A 26,715-nucleotide genomic window follows, 5' to 3' on the forward strand; every position below is an offset into this window, starting at 1 on the left:
CAACCTCCACTACATTGACAGAACTGAACTATAACCTCCTCTTAACTCACCCATCACTATGTTATAAAAGTATTTATTTGGTTACTTTTTAAACGGCGTCTAGCTCGCTCATCGTCGAATAAGGTTAATGGCGTCTCACGCCACGCATTCAACGTGTAAAATTCATGTGAGCGCTCAGGCATGAGCGCCTCCTCATTTACATAATTTTCAACCCACTTTAATTAGGTACCAATAGGAAATTGTATTTCCTTTACACAGTAGCGGATCCAGGGGGGCCCGGGGGGCCCGGCCCCCCCCCCCCCCGTTGAGAAAAAAATCATGTAAAATCACGTGATTTTTACCTTTTTGGGGGGTTGGCCCCCCCCCCCCTGGCGCTCAAGGGGGGGGGGGGGTGCAAATTGAAAAATTTTCGAGGACCAAAAAAAAAAAAAAATTGTGCTCACTACCCCCCCCCCCCCCCCCCCCCCCCCCCCCCACTGAGCGACTTTTTGGCCGGCGCGATTTTCCAATTTTCGGGAGCAAACAAAAATGCAGAAAGTTGGGCCCCCTCCCCTAAGAAATCCTGGATCCGCGCCTGCCTTTACAACCAAATAAGTAAGGCCCGTAAACAAAAAAGAACAATCATATACAATCATGTAAAGAAGATAAGATTAAGATTTAAAAAAAAAAGGTAATAACAGTGGCATTGGGCGTCAGAAGAGGGAAGGTGTAGTAGCATCTTATTGGCAGTAAAACCATAATGTTATTGTCACCGAATCACAATAACAATATTGAATGTAATCTTTGTCCTATGTATTCCCAGCTTTGGCAGTCAGCCATATGCGTTGCAGTACTGACCATGCTGTATGTAGTGGCGCTATCCGATGAGGATGTGTGTACTGTGCCAGACAGTAACTGTACATGCTATTCTCCATTGACGTCACGACCCCCCAGACCTTCATTTGGTGAGTACAATACAATCATGTTGCACACGAGGTGTCATTTAGCTGACGTAGGGCTGCGTCATGGAGTGCTGCAGCCTTTGATGCGCCATGCGAAAAGTGGTATCCTACAAAGAGTGGTTGCATAATAACAGGAGTAAACATTTTGTTTAAGTTCCTGCGTATTGGCTACTACCCTTATCAGCTCAATTCCATGCGGAATGTTTGACGCAATCAAAATAACGCCTCATGTATTACGAGCATATCATTCAAAGCATCAGTTTTAGCTCCATTCCACCAATGTATAATAGATGCCTAAAGGTATAAACTTGGGAAGATTTCCACCTTTCCAAGGTGATATTAAGATCGGGTCTTCACGAGTTTACAGTCGATAGTAAGTATCAACGTTTTTATTGCAATAATAAATAACGTGATAAAGATATATGGGAATATCCAGTATACCTCTGATTTCCCCCTCGTTTTTGAATTCAGCTTGTTCCGACTGATTGCGCAACTTTGTATAAATATTCAACGAAATGTTTGTTAACACGATTGATATGTTAGAATTAAATTAAAACCGTCTTTAATAAAATGTTCATGAATGGATGACTCCCATAGTCGTATTGTTATATACACATAGACTAGGGGTGATACCACCCTCTCTCGACGCTCTTCCTTACATCTTTGGGTGTTACCTAAAGCTATTGTTGGAATACGTTTTTCCCTTATGTAATCAGCTGAAATGCTATATTCAAATTAAAATGATATTTTGTCTTTTAAAAGTATTCTCTGTGATCGAGAACAAAAATAGTTGAAAGCCAATAGTTGTAATACAGTGTCTATATTTACCGCTCTGATTATTTCCATCTCGTTTCCATATGAAGCTGATTGCTATGTCGGGGAACTACCTGGGAACCTCACATCGCTGATTAATGACACCTGCGAGACCAATGCTAATGTACCATGTAATACAGTGTGCATGTTTAAGTGTGACGAAGGATACACCATCACTCACAATAAATCCATCATCTGTAAAATAGGAATGTTTACACCTGACATTCCATCGTGCAATGGTAAGATATTTCATGAATATCCCCTAACTTTTCTCAGAAAGTTCAAATTCTTTTTCCTATGCTTCAAGGGAGGGCTTCAAGGGAGCGCTTCCACCAAGCATCTAGACAAAGAACTAGATAGTTTATTCCTCATCACTACATCCTGACTTATGGATCCTGCTGAGTATCGTCGTAGAAGTAGAAGTAGAAGTATATCTATAGTGGCGTAGCTATAGACCAATGGGAAGCACGTACCCTCTTCCAATCAACTGGTGATGACAAATGAAAGAAAGAAAGAAGAGAGAGGGGAGAGAAGAGGGGGAGAGACACACAAACTCTGAGACAGAGAGAGAGAAAGAAAATGGACAGAGAGAGGGAAGAGGAGGAAAAGGGGGAGAGGGGTAGAGGGGAAGGGATGGGGGAGGGGGATTAAGGGACCATGCGTTATGAGAAGAAGGTTTTACGACCCCCTCTCACACCCTGCTTTTACTGTTTCTCCCCCGAAGGTCTCCAATGCACCAGTGAGACAATTATACCTGAACCCATCCTAACACCACTGTTTACACCTAAATATATGCCCTCCCCCAAAAGAATAATGGATACATACGTCTTGGCTAGTCTACTATCATATTTTGTCCACAAATTAGGCCAATTGCACTTTCTGATCTCTACTTTTGTCACTTCCTACTTTTATCAGAACCGGATGAATGTGCTTCTAACCCGTGTGATAACAATGGTACATGTGTAGATCTCTTACATTTTTGTTTTTAGTGCTTTAGTAGTAGTTTGATTATGCTCTTCATTTATCAATTGCTGTTTTCATGATATTCTGTAGTAGTAGGGCAAAGAAAATTTCAGGAAAGCCAATAATCAGACCGGAAGTGAACAATTTTGGTCCAAAATTATTTAAAAACAGTCAAAATTGTACACTTTTAGTGTTGCAATGGACCTTTAGATGTAACTGACAGGGTACTAATGTGTTCGCTGCCATCTATTGGCCTTGTACGTTCAGTGCATTGAGTACATGCTAAGAAAGCTGCCTCCATGGAGGCACTCTAGTGCAACTGAATTCGCGACTGCAGGCCAAGTTATCCCATTTTGGATACAATTTATTGTAGGAAACTGTGTTTGAAGTACCTTTATAATATGCTAATTATCTCTGAATTATAAATTTTTGACAAAAAATACTGTAACTTGAATTCTTGAAATCAGAATTATTTCAAAATTGGCAAAAACATAAGTTTTCATGCAACAAACAATCCTATCATGGTTATTGCACATACAAACGTCACAAGCAAAATCATTTTCAAAAATCATTCGAGTTTCTGTTTTTTCTTTGAAATATCATAATTTTATGTAAATGATGAAAATTATACAAACGGTGTCATAGGATTGTGTGCATACAAATGTACTATCAAAATCACAAAAAGTGCCTTGATATCGTTATTACAATTACAGTACTAGTACAAAGAACCAGCACTACAATATTTTTTTGAATATTCATGTCCTTGAGTAATTTGAATATAATTTGCATATCAAATGAGATAAATAACTTTCTCAGAATGTTTTAGATTCTCCATTGCCTCAACTCTCCAGAAATATATGGTTCATAGTAGTTTACTATTAATATCACGTAATGATCTATTACGAATTCTGTATCAATTTGCATTTCACTGTATTTTACCAGACTGGTCCCCTCAAACATAAAGGTACTAAAGCAAAGCAATACTATTTGGTAGTACCGTACCAGAAATGTTCGCGATACAATTAACAAATAGCAAATCATTAAAATATATGTGAATACAACATACTGAATTGTTAAAGAATGAGATCAAGACAATAAAAATACATGCACTGTTCATACAGTCGATATAATGCAACTTGCACTTTGTGTTTAAAATACATTTCTATTTCTTCTTACTTTTATCAGAGACGGATGAATGTGCTTCTAACCCGTGTGTTAACAACGGTACATGTGTAGATCTCTTAAATGACTATAATTGTACCTGTGTACCTGGATATGAAGACAAGAACTGCCAGAACGGTAAGTCGTTTTCGTAATTCTTTACGTTGTGTATGGTTATTTAAGGGGGCCAGTCTAGTTAAAAAAAAAAAAAAAAATCTCAATTTTTGTTTTTAGTGTTTAAGTACTAGTTTGATTATCGTCGGCCTTATGCCAAAAGGGCCTTAACTGCTTTTGGCCATTCCGAGATAATCGCGTTTAAAGGTTTTGGCCTCTCTAATAATCAAAAGTTTGTGGTCGTTTTTTTGCTTTTGAAGCCAATTTCGATAAATGTGTTAAGTTATTAAGTTTTACATGAAATGTGTTAAATTTGTTATAAAATATTCAGAATTGTACATGCTATGTGCAAAAAATATGTTAGGGCCTTTTTGGCATGAGGCTTGAATGTAGCGTATGTTAGCGTATGTTATGCCAGAAGGGCCGTAACCTACTCGGCATTATGCCAAAAGGGGCGTAACCTACGCGGCGTTATGCCAAAAGTGCCTTAACCTGCCGTTATCGTACGCGTAACTATGCGCGTAACTATGCGCGCGTACGCGCGCATAGTTAGCGCCCTTTTGGCATAAGGAAATTTTCTTGTTTCGCAACACCTTTGGTTTGCCAGAAAGGCCCTCCTAACGCAAATGGATCATCCGTGTAGGTTAAGGCCCTTTTGGCGTAAGGAAAAAGATGAGATACGCGTTAAGGCCCTTTTGAAATTCATAATTATCTTCATAAATAAATCGAATTTCAACAAGTGAAGCACATCATTTTAAAGAGAATGATGAAATCTACAAGGTGATATTAATAACTCAATAACCCCCAAAATCGGGTTAAGGCCCTTTTGGCATAAGGCCGACGTTATGCTCTTCATTTTTCAATTGCTGTTTTCATGATATTCTGTAGTATTCGATTGTATTTTAGGGCAAAGAAAATTTCAGGAAAGTCAATAATCAGACCGGAAGTGAATAATTTTGGTCCAAAATTATTAAAAAAAACAGTCAAAATTGTACACTTTTTAGTGTTGTAATGGACCTCTGGATGTAACTGACAGGGTACTAATGTGTTTGCTGCCATCTATTGGCCTTGTACGTTCAGAGTGCATTTGAGTACATGCTAAGAAAGCTGCCTCCATGGAGGCACTCTAGTGCAACTGAACTCGCGACTGCAGGCCAAGTTATCCCATTTTGGATACAATTTATTGTAGGAAACTGTGTTTGAAGTACCTTTATACTATGCTAATTATCTCTGAATTATAAATTTTTGACAAAAAATGCTGTAACTTGAAAAATATTCATCAGAATTATTTCAAAATTGGCAGAAACATAAGCTTTCATACAACAAACAATCCTATCATGGTTTTTGCACATACATACGTCACAAGCAAAATCATTTCCAAAAATCATTCGAGTTTCTGTTTTTTCTTTGAAATATCATAATTTTATGTAAATGATGAAAATTATACAAACGGTGTCATAGGATTGTTGTGCATACAAATGTACTATCAAAATCACAAAAAATTGCCTTGATATCGTTATTACAATTACAGTAGTAGTACAAAGAACAAGCACTACATATTTTTTTAATATTCATGTCCTTGAGCAATTTGTATATAATTTGCATATTTAATGAGAAAAATAACTTTCTCAAAACAAATTATTGTCTCAGCTTTCCAGAAATATATGGTTCATAGTAGTTTGCTATATCAAGTAATGATTTATTAAGAATTCTTTATCAACTTGCATTTCACTGTATTTTACCAGACTGGTCCCCTCAAACATAAAGGTACTAAAGCAAAGCAATACTCTTTCTTTTGTAGGACCGTACCATAAATGTTCGCGATACAATTAACAAGTAGCAAATCATTCAAATATACGTAAAATAAAACACACTGAATTGTTAAAGAACGAGATCAAGAAAATGGAAATGCAAGCACTGTTCATATACAGTCAAGATAATGCAACTTGCACTTTGTGTTTAAAATACATTTCTATTTCTTCTTACTTTTATCAGAGACGGATGAATGTGCTTCTAACCCGTGTGTTAACAACGGTACATGTGTAGATCTCTTAAATGACTATAATTGTACCTGTGTACCTGGATATGAAGACAAGAACTGCCAGAACGGTAAGTCGTTTTCGTAATTCTTTACGTTGTGTATGGTTATTAAGGGGGCCAGTCTAGTTTAAAAAAGAAAAAAAAAAATCTCAATTTTTGTTTTTAGTGTTTAAGTACTAGTTTGATTATGCTCTTCATTTTTCAATTGCTGTTTTCATGATATTCTGTAGTATTCGATTGTATTTTAGGGCAAAGAAAATTTCAGGAAAGTCAATAATCAGACCGGAAGTGAATAATTTTGGTCCAAAATTATTCAAAAAACAGTCAAAATTGTACACTTTTTAGTGTTTCAATGGACCTCTGGATGTAACTGACAGGGTACTTATGTGTTTGCTGCCATCTATTGGCCTTGTACGTTCAGTGCATTTGAGTACATGCTAAGAAAGCTGCCTCCATGGAGGCACTCTAGTGCAACTGAACTCGCGACTGCAGGCCAAGTTATCCCATTTTGGATACAATTTATTGTAGGAAACTGTGTTTGAAGTACCTTTATACTATGCTAATTATCTCTGAATTATAAATTTTTGACAAAAAATGCTGTAACTTGAAAAATATTCATCAGAATTATTTCAAAATTGGCAGAAACATAAGCTTTCATATAACAAACAATCCTATCATGGTTTTTGCACATACATTCGTCACAAGCAAAATCATTTCCAAAAATCATTCGAGTTTCTGTTTTTTCTTTGAAATATCATAATTTTATGTAAATGATGAAAATTATACAAACGGTGTCATAGGATTGTTGTGCATACAAATGTACTATCAAAATCACAAAAAAGTGCCTTGATATCGTTATTACAATTACAGTAATAGTACAAAGAACAAGCACTACATATTTTTTTAATATTCATGTCCTTGAGCAATTTGTATATAATTTGCATATTTAATGAGAAAAATAACTTTCTCAAAACAAATTATTGTCTCAGCTTTCCAGAAATATATGGTTCATAGTAGTTTGCTATATCAAGTAATGATTTATTAAGAATTCTTTATCAACTTGCATTTCACTGTATTTTACCAGACTGGTCCCCTCAAACATAAAGGTACTAAAGCAAAGCAATACTCTTTCTTTTGTAGGACCGTACCAGAACTGTTCGCGATACAATTAACAAGTAGCAAATCATTCAAATATACGTAAAAAAAAACACACTGAATTGTTAAAGAACGAGATCAAGAAAATAGAAATGCAAGCACTGTTTATATACAGTCAAGATAATGCAACTTGCACTTTGTGTTTAAAATACATTTCTATTTCTTCTTACTTTTATCAGAGACGGATGAATGTGCTTCTAACCCGTGTGTTAACAACGGTACATGTGTAGATCTCTTAAATGACTATAATTGTACCTGTGTACCTGGATATGAAGACAAGAACTGCCAGAACGGTAAGTCGTTTTCGTAATTCTTTACGTTGTGTATGGTTATTAAGGGGGCCAGTCTAGTTTAAAAAAGAAAAAAAAAATCTCAATTTTTGTTTTTAGTGTTTAAGTACTAGTTTGATTATGCTCTTCATTTTTCAATTGCTGTTTTCATGATATTCTGTAGTATTCGATTGTATTTTAGGGCAAAGAAAATTTCAGGAAAGTCAATAATCAGACCGGAAGTGAATAATTTTGGTCCAAAATTATTCAAAAAACATTCAAAATTGTACACTTTTTAGTGTTTCAATGGACCTCTGGATGTAACTGACAGGGTACTTATGTGTTTGCTGCCATCTATTGGCCTTGTACGTTCAGTGCATTTGAGTACATGCTAAGAAAGCTGCCTCCATGGAGGCACTCTAGTGCAACTGAACTTGCGACTGCAGGCCAAGTTGTCCCATTTTGGACACAATTTATTGTAGGAAACTGAGTTTGAAGTACCTTTATACTATGCTAATTATCTCTGAATTATAAATTTTTGACAAAAAATGCTGTAACTTGAAAAATATTCATCAGAATTATTTCAAAATTGGCAGAAACATAAGCTTTCATATAACAAACAATCCTATCATGTTTTTTGCCCATACATACGTCACAAGCAAAATCATTTCCAAAAATCATTCGAGTTTCTGTTTTTTCTCTGAAATATCATAATTTTATGTAAATGATGAAAATTATACAAACGGTGTCATAGGATTGTTGTGCATACAAATGTACTATCAAAATCACAAACAAGTGCCTTGATATCGTTATTACAATTACAGTAATAGTACAAAGAACAAGCACTACATATTTTTTAATATTCATGTCCTTGAGCAATTTGTATATAATTTGCATATTTAATGAGGAAAATAACTTTCTCAAAACAAATTATTGTCTCAGCTTTCCAGAAATATATGGTTCATAGTAGTTTGCTATATCAAGTAATGATTTATTAAGAATTCTTTATCAACTTGCATTTCACTGTATTTTACCAGACTGGTCCCCTCAAACATAAAGGTACTAAAGCAAAGCAATGCTCTTTCTTTTGTAGGACCGTACCAGAACTGTTCGCGATACAATTAACAAGTAGCAAATCATTCAAATATACGTAAAATAAAACACACTGAATTGTTAAAGAACGAGATCAAGAAAATGGAAATGCAAGCACTGTTCATATACAGTCAAGATAATGCAACTTGCACTTTGTGTTTAAAATACATTTCTATTTCTTCTTACTTTTATCAGAGACGGATGAATGTGCTTCTAACCCGTGTGTTAACAACGGTACATGTGTAGATCTCTTAAATGACTATAATTGTACCTGTGTACCTGGATATGAAGACAAGAACTGCCAGAACGGTAAGTCGTTTTCGTAATTCTTTACGTTGTGTATGGTTATTAAGGGGGCTAGTCTAGTTTAAAAAAGAAAAAAAAAATCTCAATTTTTGTTTTTAGTGTTTAAGTACTAGTTTGATTATGCTCTTCATTTTTCAATTGCTGTTTTCATGATATTCTGTAGTATTCGATTGTATTTTAGGGCAAAGAAAATTTCAGGAAAGTCAATAATCAGACCGGAAGTGAATAATTTTGGTCCAAAATTATTCAAAAAACAGTCAAAATTGTACACTTTTTAGTGTTTCAATGGACCTCTGGATGTAACTGACAGGGTACTTATGTGTTTGCTGCCATCTATTGGCCTTGTACGTTCAGTGCATTTGAGTACATGCTAAGAAAGCTGCCTCCATGGAGGCACTCTAGTGCAACTGAACTCGCGACTGCAGGCCAAGTTATCCCATTTTGGATACAATTTATTGTAGGAAACTGTGTTTGAAGTACCTTTATACTATGCTAATTATCTCTGAATTATAAATTTTTGACAAAAAATGCTGTAACTTGAAAAATATTCATCAGAATTATTTCAAAATTGGCAGAAACATAAGCTTTCATATAACAAACAATCCTATCATGGTTTTTGCACATACATTCGTCACAAGCAAAATCATTTCCAAAAATCATTCGAGTTTCTGTTTTTTCTTTGAAATATCATAATTTTATGTAAATGATGAAAATTATACAAACGGTGTCATAGGATTGTTGTGCATACAAATGTACTATCAAAATCACAAAAAAGTGCCTTGATATCGTTATTACAATTACAGTAATAGTACAAAGAACAAGCACTACATATTTTTTTAATATTCATGTCCTTGAGCAATTTGTATATAATTTGCATATTTAATGAGAAAAATAACTTTCTCAAAACAAATTATTGTCTCAGCTTTCCAGAAATATATGGTTCATAGTAGTTTGCTATATCAAGTAATGATTTATTAAGAATTCTTTATCAACTTGCATTTCACTGTATTTTACCAGACTGGTCCCCTCAAACATAAAGGTACTAAAGCAAAGCAATACTCTTTCTTTTGTAGGACCGTACCAGAACTGTTCGCGATACAATTAACAAGTAGCAAATCATTCAAATATACGTAAAATAAAACACACTGAATTGTTAAAGAACGAGATCAAGAAAATAGAAATGCAAGCACTGTTTATATACAGTCAAGATAATGCAACTTGCACTTTGTGTTTAAAATACATTTCTATTTCTTCTTACTTTTATCAGAGACGGATGAATGTGCTTCTAACCCGTGTGTTAACAACGGTACATGTGTAGATCTCTTAAATGACTATAATTGTACCTGTGTACCTGGATATGAAGACAAGAACTGCCAGAACGGTAAGTCGTTTTCGTAATTCTTTACGTTGTGTATGGTTATTAAGGGGGCCAGTCTAGTTTAAAAAAGAAAAAAAAAATCTCAATTTTTGTTTTTAGTGTTTAAGTACTAGTTTGATTATGCTCTTCATTTTTCAATTGCTGTTTTCATGATATTCTGTAGTATTCGATTGTATTTTAGGGCAAAGAAAATTTCAGGAAAGTCAATAATCAGACCGGAAGTGAATAATTTTGGTCCAAAATTATTCAAAAAACATTCAAAATTGTACACTTTTTAGTGTTTCAATGGACCTCTGGATGTAACTGACAGGGTACTTATGTGTTTGCTGCCATCTATTGGCCTTGTACGTTCAGTGCATTTGAGTACATGCTAAGAAAGCTGCCTCCATGGAGGCACTCTAGTGCAACTGAACTTGCGACTGCAGGCCAAGTTGTCCCATTTTGGACACAATTTATTGTAGGAAACTGAGTTTGAAGTACCTTTATACTATGCTAATTATCTCTGAATTATAAATTTTTGACAAAAAATGCTGTAACTTGAAAAATATTCATCAGAATTATTTCAAAATTGGCAGAAACATAAGCTTTCATATAACAAACAATCCTATCATGTTTTTTGCCCATACATACGTCACAAGCAAAATCATTTCCAAAAATCATTCGAGTTTCTGTTTTTTCTCTGAAATATCATAATTTTATGTAAATGATGAAAATTATACAAACGGTGTCATAGGATTGTTGTGCATACAAATGTACTATCAAAATCACAAACAAGTGCCTTGATATCGTTATTACAATTACAGTAATAGTACAAAGAACAAGCACTACATATTTTTTAATATTCATGTCCTTGAGCAATTTGTATATAATTTGCATATTTAATGAGGAAAATAACTTTCTCAAAACAAATTATTGTCTCAGCTTTCCAGAAATATATGGTTCATAGTAGTTTGCTATATCAAGTAATGATTTATTAAGAATTCTTTATCAACTTGCATTTCACTGTATTTTACCAGACTGGTCCCCTCAAACATAAAGGTACTAAAGCAAAGCAATGCTCTTTCTTTTGTAGGACCGTACCAGAACTGTTCGCGATACAATTAACAAGTAGCAAATCATTCAAATATACGTAAAATAAAACACACTGAATTGTTAAAGAACGAGATCAAGAAAATGGAAATGCAAGCACTGTTCATATACAGTCAAGATAATGCAACTTGCACTTTGTGTTTAAAATACATTTCTATTTCTTCTTACTTTTATCAGAGACGGATGAATGTGCTTCTAACCCGTGTGTTAACAACGGTACATGTGTAGATCTCTTAAATGACTATAATTGTACCTGTGTACCTGGATATGAAGACAAGAACTGCCAGAACGGTAAGTCGTTTTCGTAATTCTTTACGTTGTGTATGGTTATTAAGGGGGCCAGTCTAGTTTAAAAAAGAAAAAAAAAATCTCAATTTTTGTTTTTAGTGTTTAAGTACTAGTTTGATTATGCTCTTCATTTTTCAATTGCTGTTTTCATGATATTCTGTAGTATTCGATTGTATTTTAGGGCAAAGAAAATTTCAGGAAAGTCGATAATCAGACCGGAAGTGAATAATTTTGGTCCAAAATTATTTAAAAAAACAGTCAAAATTGTACACTTTTTAGTGTTGTAATGGACCTCTGGATGTAACTGACAGGGTACTAATGTGTTTGCTGCCATCTATTGGCCTTGTACGTTCAGTGCATTTGAGTACATGCTAAGAAAGCTGCCTCCATGGAGGCACTCTAGTGCAACTGAACTCGCGACTGCAGGCCAAGTTATCCCATTTTGGATACAATTTATTGTAGGAAACTGTGTTTGAAGTACCTTTATATTATGCTAATTATCTCTGAATTATAAATTTTTGACAAAAAATGCTGTAACTTGAAAAATATTCATCAGAATTATTTCAAAATTGGCAGAAACATAAGTTTTCATACAACAAACAATCCTATCATGGTTTTTGCACATACATACGTCACAAGCAAAATCATTTCCAAATTTCATTCGAGTTTCTGTTTTTTCTTTGAAATATCATAATTTTATGTAAATGATGAAAATTATACAAACGGTGTCATAGGATTGTTGTGCATACAAAATGTACTATCAAAATCACAAAAAAGTGCCTTGATATCGTTATTACAATTACAGTAATAGTACAAAGAACAAGCACTACATATTTTTTAATATTCATGTCCTTGAGCAATTTGTATATAATTTGCATATTTAATGAGAAAAATAACTTTCTCAAAACAAATTATTGTCTCAGCTTTCCAGAAATATATGGTTCATAGTAGTTTGCTATATCAAGTAATGATTTATTAAGAATTCTTTATCAACTTGCATTTCACTGTATTTTACCAGACTGGTCCCCTCAAACATAAAGGTACTAAAGCAAAGCAATGCTCTTTCTTTTGTAGGACCGTACCAGAACTGTTCGCGATACAATTAACAAGTAGCAAATCATTCAAATATACGTAAAATAAAACACACTGAATTGTTAAAGAACGAGATCAAGAAAATGGAAATGCAAGCACTGTTCATATACAGTCAAGATAATGCAACTTGCACTTTGTGTTTAAAATACATTTCTATTTCTTCTTACTTTTATCAGAGACGGATGAATGTGCTTCTAACCCGTGTGTTAACAACGGTACATGTGTAGATCTCTTAAATGACTATAATTGTACCTGTGTACCTGGATATGAAGACAAGAACTGCCAGAACGGTAAGTCGTTTTCGTAATTCTTTAAGTTGTGTATGGTTATTAAGGGGGCTAGTCTAGTTTAAAAAAGAAAAAAAAAAATCTCAATTTTTGTTTTTAGTGTTTAAGTACTAGTTTGATTATGCTCTTCATTTTTCAATTGCTGTTTTCATGATATTCTGTAGTATTCGATTGTATTTTAGGGCAAAGAAAATTTCAGGAAAGTCAATAATCAGACCGGAAGTGAATAATTTTGGTCCAAAATTATTCAAAAAACAGTCAAAATTGTACACTTTTTAGTGTTTCAATGGACCTCTGGATGTAACTGACAGGGTACTTATGTGTTTGCTGCCATCTATTGGCCTTGTACGTTCAGTGCATTTGAGTACATGCTAAGAAAGCTGCCTCCATGGAGGCACTCTAGTGCAACTGAACTCGCGACTGCAGGCCAAGTTATCCCATTTTGGATACAATTTATTGTAGGAAACTGTGTTTGAAGTACCTTTATATTATGCTAATTATCTCTGAATTATAAATTTTTGACAAAAAATGCTGTAACTTGAAAAATATTCATCAGAATTATTTCAAAATTGGCAGAAACATAAGCTTTCATATAACAAACAATCCTATCATGGTTTTTGCACATACATACGTCACAAGCAAAATCATTTCCAAAAATCATTCGAGTTTCTGTTTTTTCTTTGAAATATCATAATTTTATGTAAATGATGAAAATTATACAAACGGTGTCATAGGATTGTTGTGCATACAAATGTACTATCAAAATCACAAAAAAGTGCCTTGATATCGTTATTACAATTACAGTAATAGTACAAAGAACAAGCACTACATATTTTTTTAATATTCATGTCCTTGAGCAGTTTGTATATAATTTGCATATTTAATGAGAAAAATAACTTTCTCATAACAAATTATTGTCTCAGCTTTCAAGAAATATATGGTTCATAGTAGTTTGCTATATCAAGTAATGATTTATTAAGAATTCTTTATCAACTTGCATTTCACTGTATTTTACCAGACTGGTCCCCTCAAACATAAAGGTACTAAAGCAAAGCAATACTCTTTCTTTTGTAGGACCGTACCAGAACTGTTCGCGATACAATTAACAAGTAGCAAATCATTCAAATATACGTAAAATAAAACACACTGAATTGTTAAAGAACGAGATCAAGAAAATAGAAATGCAAGCACTGTTTATATACAGTCAAGATAATGCAACTTGCACTTTGTGTTTAAAATACATTTCTATTTCTTCTTACTTTTATCAGAGACGGATGAATGTGCTTCTAACCCGTGTGTTAACAACGGTACATGTGTAGATCTCTTAAATGACTATAATTGTACCTGTGTACCTGGATATGAAGACAAGAACTGCCAGAACGGTAAGTCGTTTTCGTAATTCTTTACGTTGTGTATGGTTATTAAGGGGGCCAGTCTAGTTTAAAAAAGAAAAAAAAAATCTCAATTTTTGTTTTTAGTGTTTAAGTACTAGTTTGATTATGCTCTTCATTTTTCAATTGCTGTTTTCATGATATTCTGTAGTATTCGATTGTATTTTAGGGCAAAGAAAATTTCAGGAAAGTCAATAATCAGACCGGAAGTGAATAATTTTGGTCCAAAATTATTCAAAAAACAGTCAAAATTGTACACTTTTTAGTGTTGCAATGGACCTCTGGATGTAACTGACAGGGTACGAATGTGTTTGCTGCCATCTATTGGCCTTGTACGTTCAGTGCATTTGAGTACATGCTAAGAAAGCTGCCTCCATGGAGGCACTTATAATTGTACCTGTGTACCTGGATATGAAGACAAGAACTGCCAAAACGGTAAGTCGTTTCCATAATATATACGTCGTGTATTACTATTTAACATATACGTACTAAGCAAAGCAATAAACATCTCTTTCTTTCGTAGTACCGTACCAGAATGTTCGTGATTGATCTTTTATTTATTTATTGGCTCCATCAGTAGTTAAATACTGTTTTCCGTGGAGGCCTTACAACAAATACAACATTTGCAAACATATCGATGTAAACAATACAAATCGAGACAAAATAAATTTAGGTACAACACTTTCGAACAAAGTAAAAGAAAAAAACAACAACACAATGGACCAGTTCATTTATTAAGATAATCATAACGCCAAAACAAAAGAGTAAATTAAGAATTTGATGGCGCATTTCTTTACAAATTAGGTAAACTATTCCAAAGAGCCGCACCATGTTTTCCCATCTATGTTTTTATTTTGGGTAAGATTAATCTCCGCGTTCTAATGTTATGTACATATTGGGATTTTTGAATCATTTGTAAAATATAGACCGGAGTTTGATTTTCTAAAACAGAATAAATCATTTTGCATTTGAAATAATTTCACATATTTTTAATGCTAACCCTCTTAAGTCTATCAAAATTTTCTTCAGTCGGGGTTCTTACCTGCAAGATTACTCTGACCATTTTCTTGTGTTGTTTAATGACTTTTGTGAACTATATTGCTGTACGAGTTGACAAGTTGAAGAATCTAGTAAGTTGCTTGTAAATTACCGGAGTAGCTATTTTTATCAGTAGACCGCTTATCCTATGAATACGGAAGCGTTAAAGCGCCATTCTACTTGACGACATGACGAGATATTTCATCTTGTCAAGTCGACTTAATATCCATATCATGTCGACATGTAAAGATATTTAACCTACCATGTCGACTTATCAACTTTTATTAGTCGACATGGCGACATAAATTATCTTGCCAAGTCGACTTCACAAAAAGTTCATGTCGTCATGGCGACATAAGTTATCTTACCAAGTCGACTTCTAAAAAAATACATGTCGTCATGGCGACATATATTATCTTACCAAGTCGACTACCCAAAAAGTAATGTCGACATGGCGAAATAAATTATCTTGCCAAGTCGACTTCACAAAAAGTTATGTCGACATGGCGACATATATTATCTTACCAAGTCGACTACCCAAAAAGTAATGTCGACATGGCGAAATAAATTATCTTGCCAAGTCGACTTCACAAAAAGTTATGTCTACATGGCGACATATATTATCTTACCAAGTCGACTACCCAAAAAGTAATGTCGACATGGCGAAATAAATTATCTTGCCAAGTCGACTTCACAAAAAGTTCATGTCGTCATGGCGACATGTATTATCTTGCCAAGTCGACTTCACAAAAAAGTTCATCTCGTAATAGCGACATAAATTATCTCACCAAGTCGACTTCCCAAAAAGTATATGTCGTCATGGCGAGATATGTAGTGTGACGACTGTTTCATGCAGCGCGCGTATATGGCAAGCCCTTTGTGTAAAAACCAGAAAAAAAACTGTGTTTATCAATGATAAACTCAGTTTATCAACAGATAAACAGAGTTTATCAGATAAACAGAGTTTATCAGAAAAACTCAGTTTATCAGTTGATAAACTGAGTTTATCATTGATAAACTTAGTTTTTCTTGATAAACTGAGTTTATCAACTGATAAACTCTGTTTTTCTCAGATAAACTCAGTTTATCAACAGATAAACACAGTTTATCAGAAAAACTCATGACGACATGAACTTTTTGTGAAGTTGACTTGGCAAGATAATTTATGTCGCCATGTCGACTAATAAAAGTTGATAAGTCGACATGGTAGGTTAAATATCTTTACATGTCGACATGATATGGATATTAAGTCGACTTGACAAGATGAAATATCTCGTCATGTCGTCAATTAGAATGGCACTTTAACGCTTCCGTACTATTTCTCTAGTTAAAAATGTTTTGTATATTTTATCTCTGTCCCCTGGTAACACGACTAAATTGCAATTCTTATCTATGTATTCATATCTGTTTTGATGATGTTTTGAGAGAGTCCAAACAAAGCCCTGAACTATATATCAAAGTGTTGTGTGAAAGTCCACAAAAAGTTCATGTCGTCATGAGTTTTTCTGATAAACTGTGAGTATCTGTTAAACTCTGTTTATCTGATAAACTCTGTTTATCTGTTGATAAACTGAGTTCATCATTTATCAACACAGTTTTTTCTGAGAAAAACAGAGTTTTTCTGGTTTTTACACAAAGGGCTTGCCATATACGCGCGCTGCATGAAACAGTCTTCACACTACATATCTCGCCATGACGACATATACTTTTTGGGAAGTCGACTTGGTGAGATAATTTATGTCGCTATTACGAGATGAACTTTTTTGTGAAGTCGACTTGGCAAGATAATACATGTCGCCATGACGACATGAACTTTTTGTGAAGTCGACTTGGCAAGATAATTTATTTCGCCATGTCGACATTACTTTTTGGGTAGTCGACTTGGTAAGATAATATATGTCGCCATGACGACATGTATTTTTTTAGAAGTCGACTTGGTAAGATAACTTATGTCGCCATGACGACATGGACTTTTTGTGAAGTCGACTTGGCAAGATAATTTATGTCGCCATGTCGACTAATAAAAGTTGATAAGTCGACATGGTAGGTTAAATATCTTTACATGTCGACATGATATGGATATTAAGTCGACTTGACAAGATGAAATATCTCGTCATGTCGTCAATTAGAATGGCACTTTAACGCTTCCGTACTATTTCTCTAGTTAAAAATGTTTTGTATATTTTATCTCTGTCCCCTGGTAACACGACTAAATTGCAATTCTTATCTATGTATTCATATCTGTTTTGATGATGTTTTGAGAGAGTCCAAACATAGCCCTGAACTATATATCAAAGTGTTGTGTGAAAGTCCACAAAAAGTTCATGTCGTCATGAGTTTTTCTGATAAACTGTGAGTATCTGTTAAACTCTGTTTATCTGATAAACTCTGTTTATCTGTTGATAAACTGAGTTCATCATTTATCAACACAGTTTTTTCTGAGAAAAACAGAGTTTTTCTGGTTTTTACACAAAGGGCTTGCCATATACGCGCGCTGCATGAAACAGTCTTCACACTACATATCTCGCCATGACGACATATACTTTTTGGGAAGTCGACTTGGTGAGATAATTTATGTCGCTATTACGAGATGAACTTTTTTGTGAAGTCGACTTGGCAAGATAATACATGTCGCCATGACGACATGAACTTTTTGTGAAGTCGACTTGGCAAGATAATTTATTTCGCCATGTCGACATTACTTTTTGGGTAGTCGACTTGGTAAGATAATATATGTCGCCATGACGACATGTATTTTTTTAGAAGTCGACTTGGTAAGATAACTTATGTCGCCATGACGACATGGACTTTTTGTGAAGTCGACTTGGCAAGATAATTTATGTCGCCATGTCGACTAATAAAAGTTGATAAGTCGACATGGTAGGTTAAATATCTTTACATGTCGACATGATATGGATATTAAGTCGACTTGACAAGATGAAATATCTCGTCATGTCGTCAATTAGAATGGCACTTTAACGCTTCCGTACTAAAAAAAAGCAATTAAAACTTGCTATATCATTACTCGAAAGCATGTCACCCCCCAATGATTATAGTAGTTAAAAGTCATGCGCTATATAAATAATCTCATGAACTAACTCATATAAACTAATAAAGCCCACAAGTGTTTTGCTTATGCAGTTGTCTTTCTCCTAATAAATAAATAAACCCTCTAAACATACAGGTACACGACGCCCCCTTGTCTATGCCAGAGTGACCTAGGTTGAGTTTATCAACCGAGAAGCGTACGGCGTAACATAACTCGCTGGGCTGGTAAGAAGGCATCATAGAAAGGACAGGGCCAGCGTGAGTTGGAACTGTGTGCGGATCGTGGTTTAATTTGAAATAATTTTTTGTTTTTATTTTTTTGTAGACTATGACTAATATTATATTAAAATGAGATTGGAAAAAGAAAGAAAGAAATAATAATTTTACCAAGACATTAAAAGAAAGAGATGCGATGAAATTGGCAACAATAGTCAAATTTGACTAATAGCCATTATAATACCAAACGAACAACAACAACATCTAGTTAAAAATGTTTTGTATATTTTATCTCTGTCCCCTGGTAACACGACTAAATTGCAATTCTTATCTATGTATTCATATCTGTTTTGATGATGTTTTGAGAGAGTCCAAACATAGCCCTGAACTATATATCAAAGTGTTGTGTGAAAGTCCACAAAAAGTTCATGTCGTCATGAGTTTTTCTGATAAACTGTGAGTATCTGTTAAACTCTGTTTATCTGATAAACTCTGTTTATCTGTTGATAAACTGAGTTCATCATTTATCAACACAGTTTTTTCTGAGAAAAACAGAGTTTTTCTGGTTTTTACACAAAGGGCTTGCCATATACGCGCGCTGCATGAAACAGTCTTCACACTACATATCTCGCCATGACGACATATACTTTTTGGGAAGTCGACTTGGTGAGATAATTTATGTCGCTATTACGAGATGAACTTTTTTGTGAAGTCGACTTGGCAAGATAATACATGTCGCCATGACGACATGAACTTTTTGTGAAGTCGACTTGGCAAGATAATTTATTTCGCCATGTCGACATTACTTTTTGGGTAGTCGACTTGGTAAGATAATATATGTCGCCATGACGACATGTATTTTTTTAGAAGTCGACTTGGTAAGATAACTTATGTCGCCATGACGACATGGACTTTTTGTGAAGTCGACTTGGCAAGATAATTTATGTCGCCATGTCGACTAATAAAAGTTGATAAGTCGACATGGTAGGTTAAATATCTTTACATGTCGACATGATATGGATATTAAGTCGACTTGACAAGATGAAATATCTCGTCATGTCGTCAAGTAGAATGGCACTTTAACGCTTCCGTATATGAAGGCCAGATGATTTATTGGTTTATTGGTACAGGGCAACTTTAAAATGGTGGAAATATTTCTGGTCATGTGAAGAGCTCTCAACAAATCAAAAACCAATATATTTTTGATTCAGGATATAATATTGATTATTATAGGTTTTCTTTCCGTTTTTCATTCAGTTTCAAACCGTTTTTATTCAATCTCGTCCCGGAACTTCCTTCATATAAAACAGTCAATTTCGTCTTTGGTTATTCATTTTGGAACTTTGTCCAATTTTTAAAAATCATTTTACGTCCAATTTCGTCAAAGTAAAATTAAGTTGGTCATGTACGGCAGCTCTCTTGCAAATTTTCGTCACTTTTTAATCGATTTCATCAAAGCGTCGTTCAAGTTCGTCACTTGTTTGTTTGTTATAGTTATTACGCTTTGTCTTTTCATTTCTTCCTGAAACTTGCTGTATGTATATACATTTGCATTATTTTTGGACTGCGTAGGTCTAAAAATATACGTTTTCAATACCATTAGCGTCGACAATTCCTCTTTTTTAAATACATGTAACTGAGCTTCACATTCGTAATTTTGGCTATGCATTGATTGTTAAAGTTTTAATCAGGTTGAATATACGATGAGGTGTGCAAGATCACAAAGTTTTGTGACGAAATTGAATGAAAAAAGTGTTTAAATGGCTGAAAAAACTTATAATAGAGATTTCAAATATTGCAAGTAAATTTTACACATTGCCGCAGTAACTCACGGAACATAAGATGTGTTCGCATGATTCTTTCTTTTTTTTGCGGAATGACGAGATGCGCATTTAAGTCCGTTGCTCAACAGGCACTATCTGCGTACGAACGACTGTGTCAGCGACTATTGCAATATTTTGCGCGCCAAGTAAAATTAAGTTCATAATGGACAGTGCAAACTTCGCTTTGAATCGCTGTTAATTCACATCACAGACTTAAATGGCGCATGTAATACCGCAATCGAAAAGAAGCCTCGTATATGAAATGGACTTTCTAATCTCTTAACCGCAATATGTAAAGGCTCACGATGAATAATTAATGTAAAAGATTAACAAGAAGATGTATATAGGACCAGTATTATCTACCATAGGGTTACCTTTTTGTAGGCAGTGTTTTTTTCTTCAGAAATCATTTAACTAGAATTATTGTGATCTACTGCATTCATAGGAAGTACTCAAAATATTGATGTAGTTAATCTTTTTATTTAATCACATTGTGACATCCTATTTTTGTGATTGTGTAATGAAGAAAGACAAAATCATTTAATATTTTGACTTGTTGTGTGTCTCCAGTTTCATAAAAATAAATACAAAACTAGAAATGCAATCGTGTCACAACGATGTGCGTGCAATGACGCCATTTTTCTACGTGTCAAACGAAAGAGCTTCTCTCGCCCTATCCAGAGCAATTTGTACGAAGTCTGTAGCTTCTGTGATATTTGAGATAGGTAGGGCGAAAGAAAGGCCTCAACAGTGACCTTGATGGGATGGTAGTGACTATGCCTACGAAGTTTGAAAGAAATTGGGATATGGGAAAGGACGTGGAAAGGGCTCGCAAGCACCGCGTGCAAAAACCAAGGGGATTTGGTGCATGTTCGTCATTGCAATAAAGATCGTTCTGGGGGTCAAAAGCGTGAACCCGATATGCCCCATAGACAATGCGTGTAATGCATGAGCGGAAAACGTACAGGATCTGTAATTATGACCGGAGTTAAATTGTTTTTTCTCTCTCTCTCTTTATGTCTCTTTATGGGCCGTATTTGGTATCATTAGAAAGAGAATTTCATGATTGTTATTGTAAATCACTCTCTTTTTTCCCATGATAATCCTATCGAAACACGTGATGTAAAATAGATTTATGGGACAAAATGGCGTCTTAAATGGCCCCATTGACCAATTTTAAAAATCCGGCCATTAGGTGCCCTGCGTATTGGAACTCGGCATGTCACTGCAAATTTTCAAGGAAAAAAAAGGACGTTTAAGGGGCGAAAAGCAGTCTGAAAAAATGACGTCATAGCCGATACGTGTTAGATTCGGGCGGAAACTCGGCGGAATTCGTGTAGTGATCTTTGTTCAAATGCGATTTATTCACAATTTTCTGTGTGAACATATAATATACTTGGTATCATTCGAAAGGGCACTTCATTGCGGTCAGTTTGACACCATTGTTATCTTCGCGCAATGTATTGCAGGCATTAAACGCGCTATTACGTAATGCATAGTAAATTCATCATTTTTGGCGATAACTTTGCGCTGACATATTCGAATTCTACCAAACTTGGCAGACAGATGTCACGTATATGGATACATATGTCTGCCAAGTTCCATTGATGTAGGTATAAAGATGGCTATTTTAGAGCAATTTGAAGTTATTTCTCAATTTTCTTGAAAATGGCGAATTTGGAGGGCATTTTTCGCAAAGTCGGTCAGTGTTAGGGTATATAATTTTGTATATGGCTGGAAAGGGCATATCTTCAAGCAGGGAGGTGAAAGAACAGGAGGCGAAACTCTTGTGATTTATTCAAACGCATTCTTGAGTTCTAAAGCGTAACAATGGGATGTGTAACATTCCACTTGGCTTTGAAGTTCCATGCTCCGAACCGCGCTTCCACTGCGGGGAATTTCGGAAGCCAGGCACCAGTTTTACATTTATTACAAAATATTAAATTACCGGCAAAATTACAGTGTAAATTAAAAACTTTATATGGGAATTTTATTGGGAATAGTGCATCGAACAAATTTTCAAATTTAGAACTCCGTCCTGCCTTTAAATTGTGTGCCAGAGTTGGTAAAAGAAAAATAACATCCTGTCAAAAACTCAATATTTTAGGATGATGCGCTAATTTGTGCATGCTTTAATGTCCCGTTATTTGATCCATGATTTACAATCTTCAATAACATTAAGTTTGCTAATGCGTGTTTTCGCGTGTTTTTTGTATTTTTCAAGTTTAAAAAAGAATGAAATTACACAAGTTTGTGTTCGCTTATTCTACTCTTTACACATTCAACAATGGATGAGAAATCATTGGAAGGGACAGCGAACAGTTGCTGTGATACCATTTTCTGATGTAGGAATTCTAAATCCTAAAATGTCATGCGCTCTTTTATCTCACCACCTGGTCAACAGCTGCAGATTAGCGCATAACTTTCCGGCGGCTTGGAGCATGGGGTCAAAGGAGAACGGCTTGATTCAAGTCCTTCTCTATCACGTCCCTGCTTCAAGTATCTAAATCCAAAAAAGGGTACGGGTTTGCCAAGCCATAATTGAGATACGGCCACAGAAAGAAAGCCAATTCCCAGAACTTTAGAGGGCGCTATTTATGCTTTGCATAGTCATTGGAGCATGAAATTTGGCATGGCTATGAGCAATTTTGAGATAAGGATAATGTGAGATTTAAACACAAAAAGGAATTTATATGAGAAAGTTATGGCAGTTTTAGATTTTTAGGGGTCCATTTTTCAAGAATTTTAAAGATTTTTGATCGAGTCGGTTTCAGATTTGAATTTTGAGTACGAAGATGGCATTTTGAAGGTCAGGTTATGTGTCGCAGATAAAAGAACATCTCTTAGACTATCTAGAGGAATTTGTTAGAAATGTGTAGGATCTAGGATAGTGGAGAAAGGAAGGAAGAAAGAAAGGCCTTAAAATAGACCAGAAACGGACAAAATGGCGCCTGGACGGTCATGCATGAGTGATTTCGAAAATCAAAGAATGTAGTGACCTGGATGAGATGCTAGAGATGATGCCTAAGAAATTTGAAAGGAAAAGGACTTGAGGAAAGTACCTAACTAGGAAGGACAAGCACTACGTGCAAAACGAATGGGATTTTTGGACGAAAAGGAAAAGGAAAATATTAATGGGGCAGAATGTGAACGAAAACAAGGCAATGACGAAGGTCGTCATTGCAATTATGACTACCAAAATATCATATAATAATCCTGAGATTGTCTTTGTTCTTTTCACCCAGTGACCGTACCATCTACGGGTACTTCAGCTTCTAACACTCCAACGGAATTGATGTCTTCACCATTATCAACCCCCTCACCGACAGAACTTGGTAAAAGATTATTGATTATTCCTGATATACAATTAACTCAATTGGCATAATGGTGAAGATGACGATAATGATAATAATAATAATGATGATGATGTTAATGATAATAATAATAATAATAATGATATTCATGAAACTAGTACTATATACTACTACTACTACTACTACTACTACTACTACTAATAATAATGATAACAATATTTAGATAGCGATCAATTTAACATGATAATGATAATGATGATCATGACCTTTACCTAATTGCTATGAAAGCATGTATGCTGCATATAAGTAAGCATCCAAGGGACCGGCGGCTTTAAGTCATCTCCGAGGGAACTAGTAAAGAGGATCACTGCCTTACCTTGGTTTCGAACTCGGGACCCTCCGTTTACGGGACCACTTCTCTACTACTGAGCCATTGCACCTTTTCCTTTTTACACCATATTTTTGTGTTATTTTGTAAATGATTTTCAAAATCATTTCATATTTTTATCTGTTGTGTGTGTCCAATTCAATAAAAATGAAAAACCAGAATCTATGAATGGTGAAATATCATAATAATCCTGATGTTATCTATGTTCTTCTCACACAGTGACTGTACCATCTACCGGTACTCCAGCTTCTAACACTCCAACGGGATTGATGTCTTCACCATCATCAACTCCCTCACCGACAAAATCTGGTAAAAGATTATTGATCAATCCTGATATCCACGGAGCCATCGTTCCTTAAGCTTTTTAACCCTATTTTTGTATAATTATGTAAATAAAGTAAGATATTGAAAATATTTTAATATTTTAGTTCAAGTTCAAGTTCAAGTTCAAGTTCGAGCTTTATTTCCATTTTACTAAGTAAATTACAATTTTTTCTTTACAAAGTATACAAAAGTAATTATACAAGTGTACAAGTTTTCTTGTCTTTGCTAAACAAAAACAAATATTTATATTATTCTTAATCAAGTTACAAGGAATTATAGGATAATCTTTAGTGTTTCTCCGTTTTCATAAAAAGAAATACGAAATTATGAATGCTGAAACATCATAATAATCCTGATATTATCTATGTTTTTCTCACACAGTGACCGTACCATCTACCGGTACTCCAGCTTCTAACACTCCAACGGGATTGATGTCTTCACCATCATCAACCCCCTCACCGACAAAATCTGGTAAAAGATTATTGATCAATCCTGATATCCACGGAGCCATCGTTCCTTAAGCTTTTGAACCCTATTTTTGTATAATTGTGTAAATAAAGTAAGATATTGAAAATAATTTAATATTTTAGTTCAAGTTCAAGTTCAAGTTCAAGTTCAAGTTCAAGTTCAAGTTCGAGCTTTATTTCCATATTACAAAGTAAATTACAAAAAACATTTTACAAAGTATACAAAAGTAATTATACAAGTGTACATGTTTTGTTTTTCTTTGCTACAACAAAAAAATATTTATATTATTCTTAATAAAGTTACAAGGAATTATAGGATAACTTTTAGTGGATCTCCGTTTTCATGAAAAGAAATACGACATTATGAATGGTGAAACATCACAACAATCCTGATATTATCTATGTTTTTCTCACACAGTGACCGTACCATCTACCGGTACTCCAGCTTCTAACACTCCAACGGGATTGATGTCTTCACCATCATCAACTCCCTCACCGACAAAATCTGGTAAAAGATTATTGATCAATCCTGATATCCACGGAGCCATCGTTCCTTAAGCTTTTGAACCCTTTTTTTGTATAATTGTGTAAATAAAGTAAGATATTGAAAATAATTTAATATTTTAGTTAAAGTTCAAGTTCAAGTTCAAGTTCAAGTTCAAGTTCGAGCTTTATTTCCATATTACAAAGTAAATTACAAAAAACATTTTACAAAGTATACAAAAGTAATTATACAAGTGTACATGTTTTTTTTTTCTTTGCTACAACAAAAAAATATTTATATTATTCTTAATAAAGTTACAAGGAATTATAGGATAACTTTTAGTGGATCTCCGTTTTCATGAAAAGAAATACGACATTATGAATGGTGAAACATCACAACAATCCTGATATTATCTATGTTTTTCTCACACAGTGACCGTACCATCTACCGGTACTCCAGCTTCTTACACTCCAACTGGATTGATGTCTTCACCATCATCAACTCCCTCACCGACAAAATCTGGTAAAAGATTATTGATCAATCCTGATATCCACGGAGCCATCGTTCCTTAAGCTTTTGAACCCTATTTTTGTATAATTGTGTAAATAAAGTAAGATATTGAAAATAATTTAATATTTTAGTTCAAGTTCAAGTTCAAGTTCAAGTTCAAGTTCGAGCTTTATTTCCATATTACAAAGTAAATTACAAAAAACATTTTACAAAGTATACAAAAGTAATTATACAAGTGTACATGTTTTTTTTTTCTTTGCTAACAACAAAAAAATATTTATATTATTCTTAATAAAGTTACAAGGAATTATAGGATAACTTTTAGTGGATCTCCGTTTTCATGAAAAGAAATACGACATTATGAATGGTGAAATATCATAATAATCCTGAGATTATATTTGTTCTTCTCACACAGTGACCGTTCCATCTACCAGTACTTCAGCTTCTAACACTCCAACGGAATCGATGTCTACATCATCATCAACCCCCTCACCGACAAAATCAAATAATTCACTTGGTATAATGATGATGATGATGATGATGATGATAATGATGATAATAATAACAACAGTAATAATAATGATATCCAATATACACAAACCTTTGTGAAGTGCTTTTCACATTGTGATCTTTAGCTAGAGGTTCATCTGTAACTCTACTATTTTGACGATCCTTAGCAATCACGATACGCGATCATTCTTTATAATCATGTTTTCCTAATTAT

General features: G+C 34.4%; 1 protein-coding gene across 1 annotated transcript; it reads left to right on the plus strand.

Moving 5' to 3' along the window:
- The first annotated feature begins 1,231 nt into the window (after positions 1 to 1,231).
- Positions 1,232 to 25,564, plus strand: LOC105436968 (fibropellin-1-like). The gene is made up of 13 exons (XM_030973321.1): positions 1,232 to 1,241; positions 1,805 to 1,993; positions 3,903 to 4,016; positions 5,988 to 6,101; positions 7,367 to 7,480; positions 8,744 to 8,857; positions 10,122 to 10,235; positions 11,499 to 11,612; positions 12,878 to 12,991; positions 14,257 to 14,370; positions 23,750 to 23,839; positions 24,912 to 25,001; positions 25,416 to 25,564. The coding sequence occupies exons 1-13, from the start codon at positions 1,232 to 1,234 to the stop codon at positions 25,553 to 25,555; spliced, it is 1,431 nt and encodes a 476-aa protein (XP_030829181.1). The 3' UTR covers positions 25,556 to 25,564.
- Positions 25,565 to 26,715: the final 1,151 nt, after the last annotated feature.

This window comes from Strongylocentrotus purpuratus, unplaced genomic scaffold (genome assembly GCF_000002235.5).
Source record: "Strongylocentrotus purpuratus isolate Spur 01 unplaced genomic scaffold, Spur_5.0 spur5_scaffold_6, whole genome shotgun sequence".
Taxonomy (NCBI): Eukaryota; Metazoa; Echinodermata; class Echinoidea; order Camarodonta; family Strongylocentrotidae; genus Strongylocentrotus; species Strongylocentrotus purpuratus.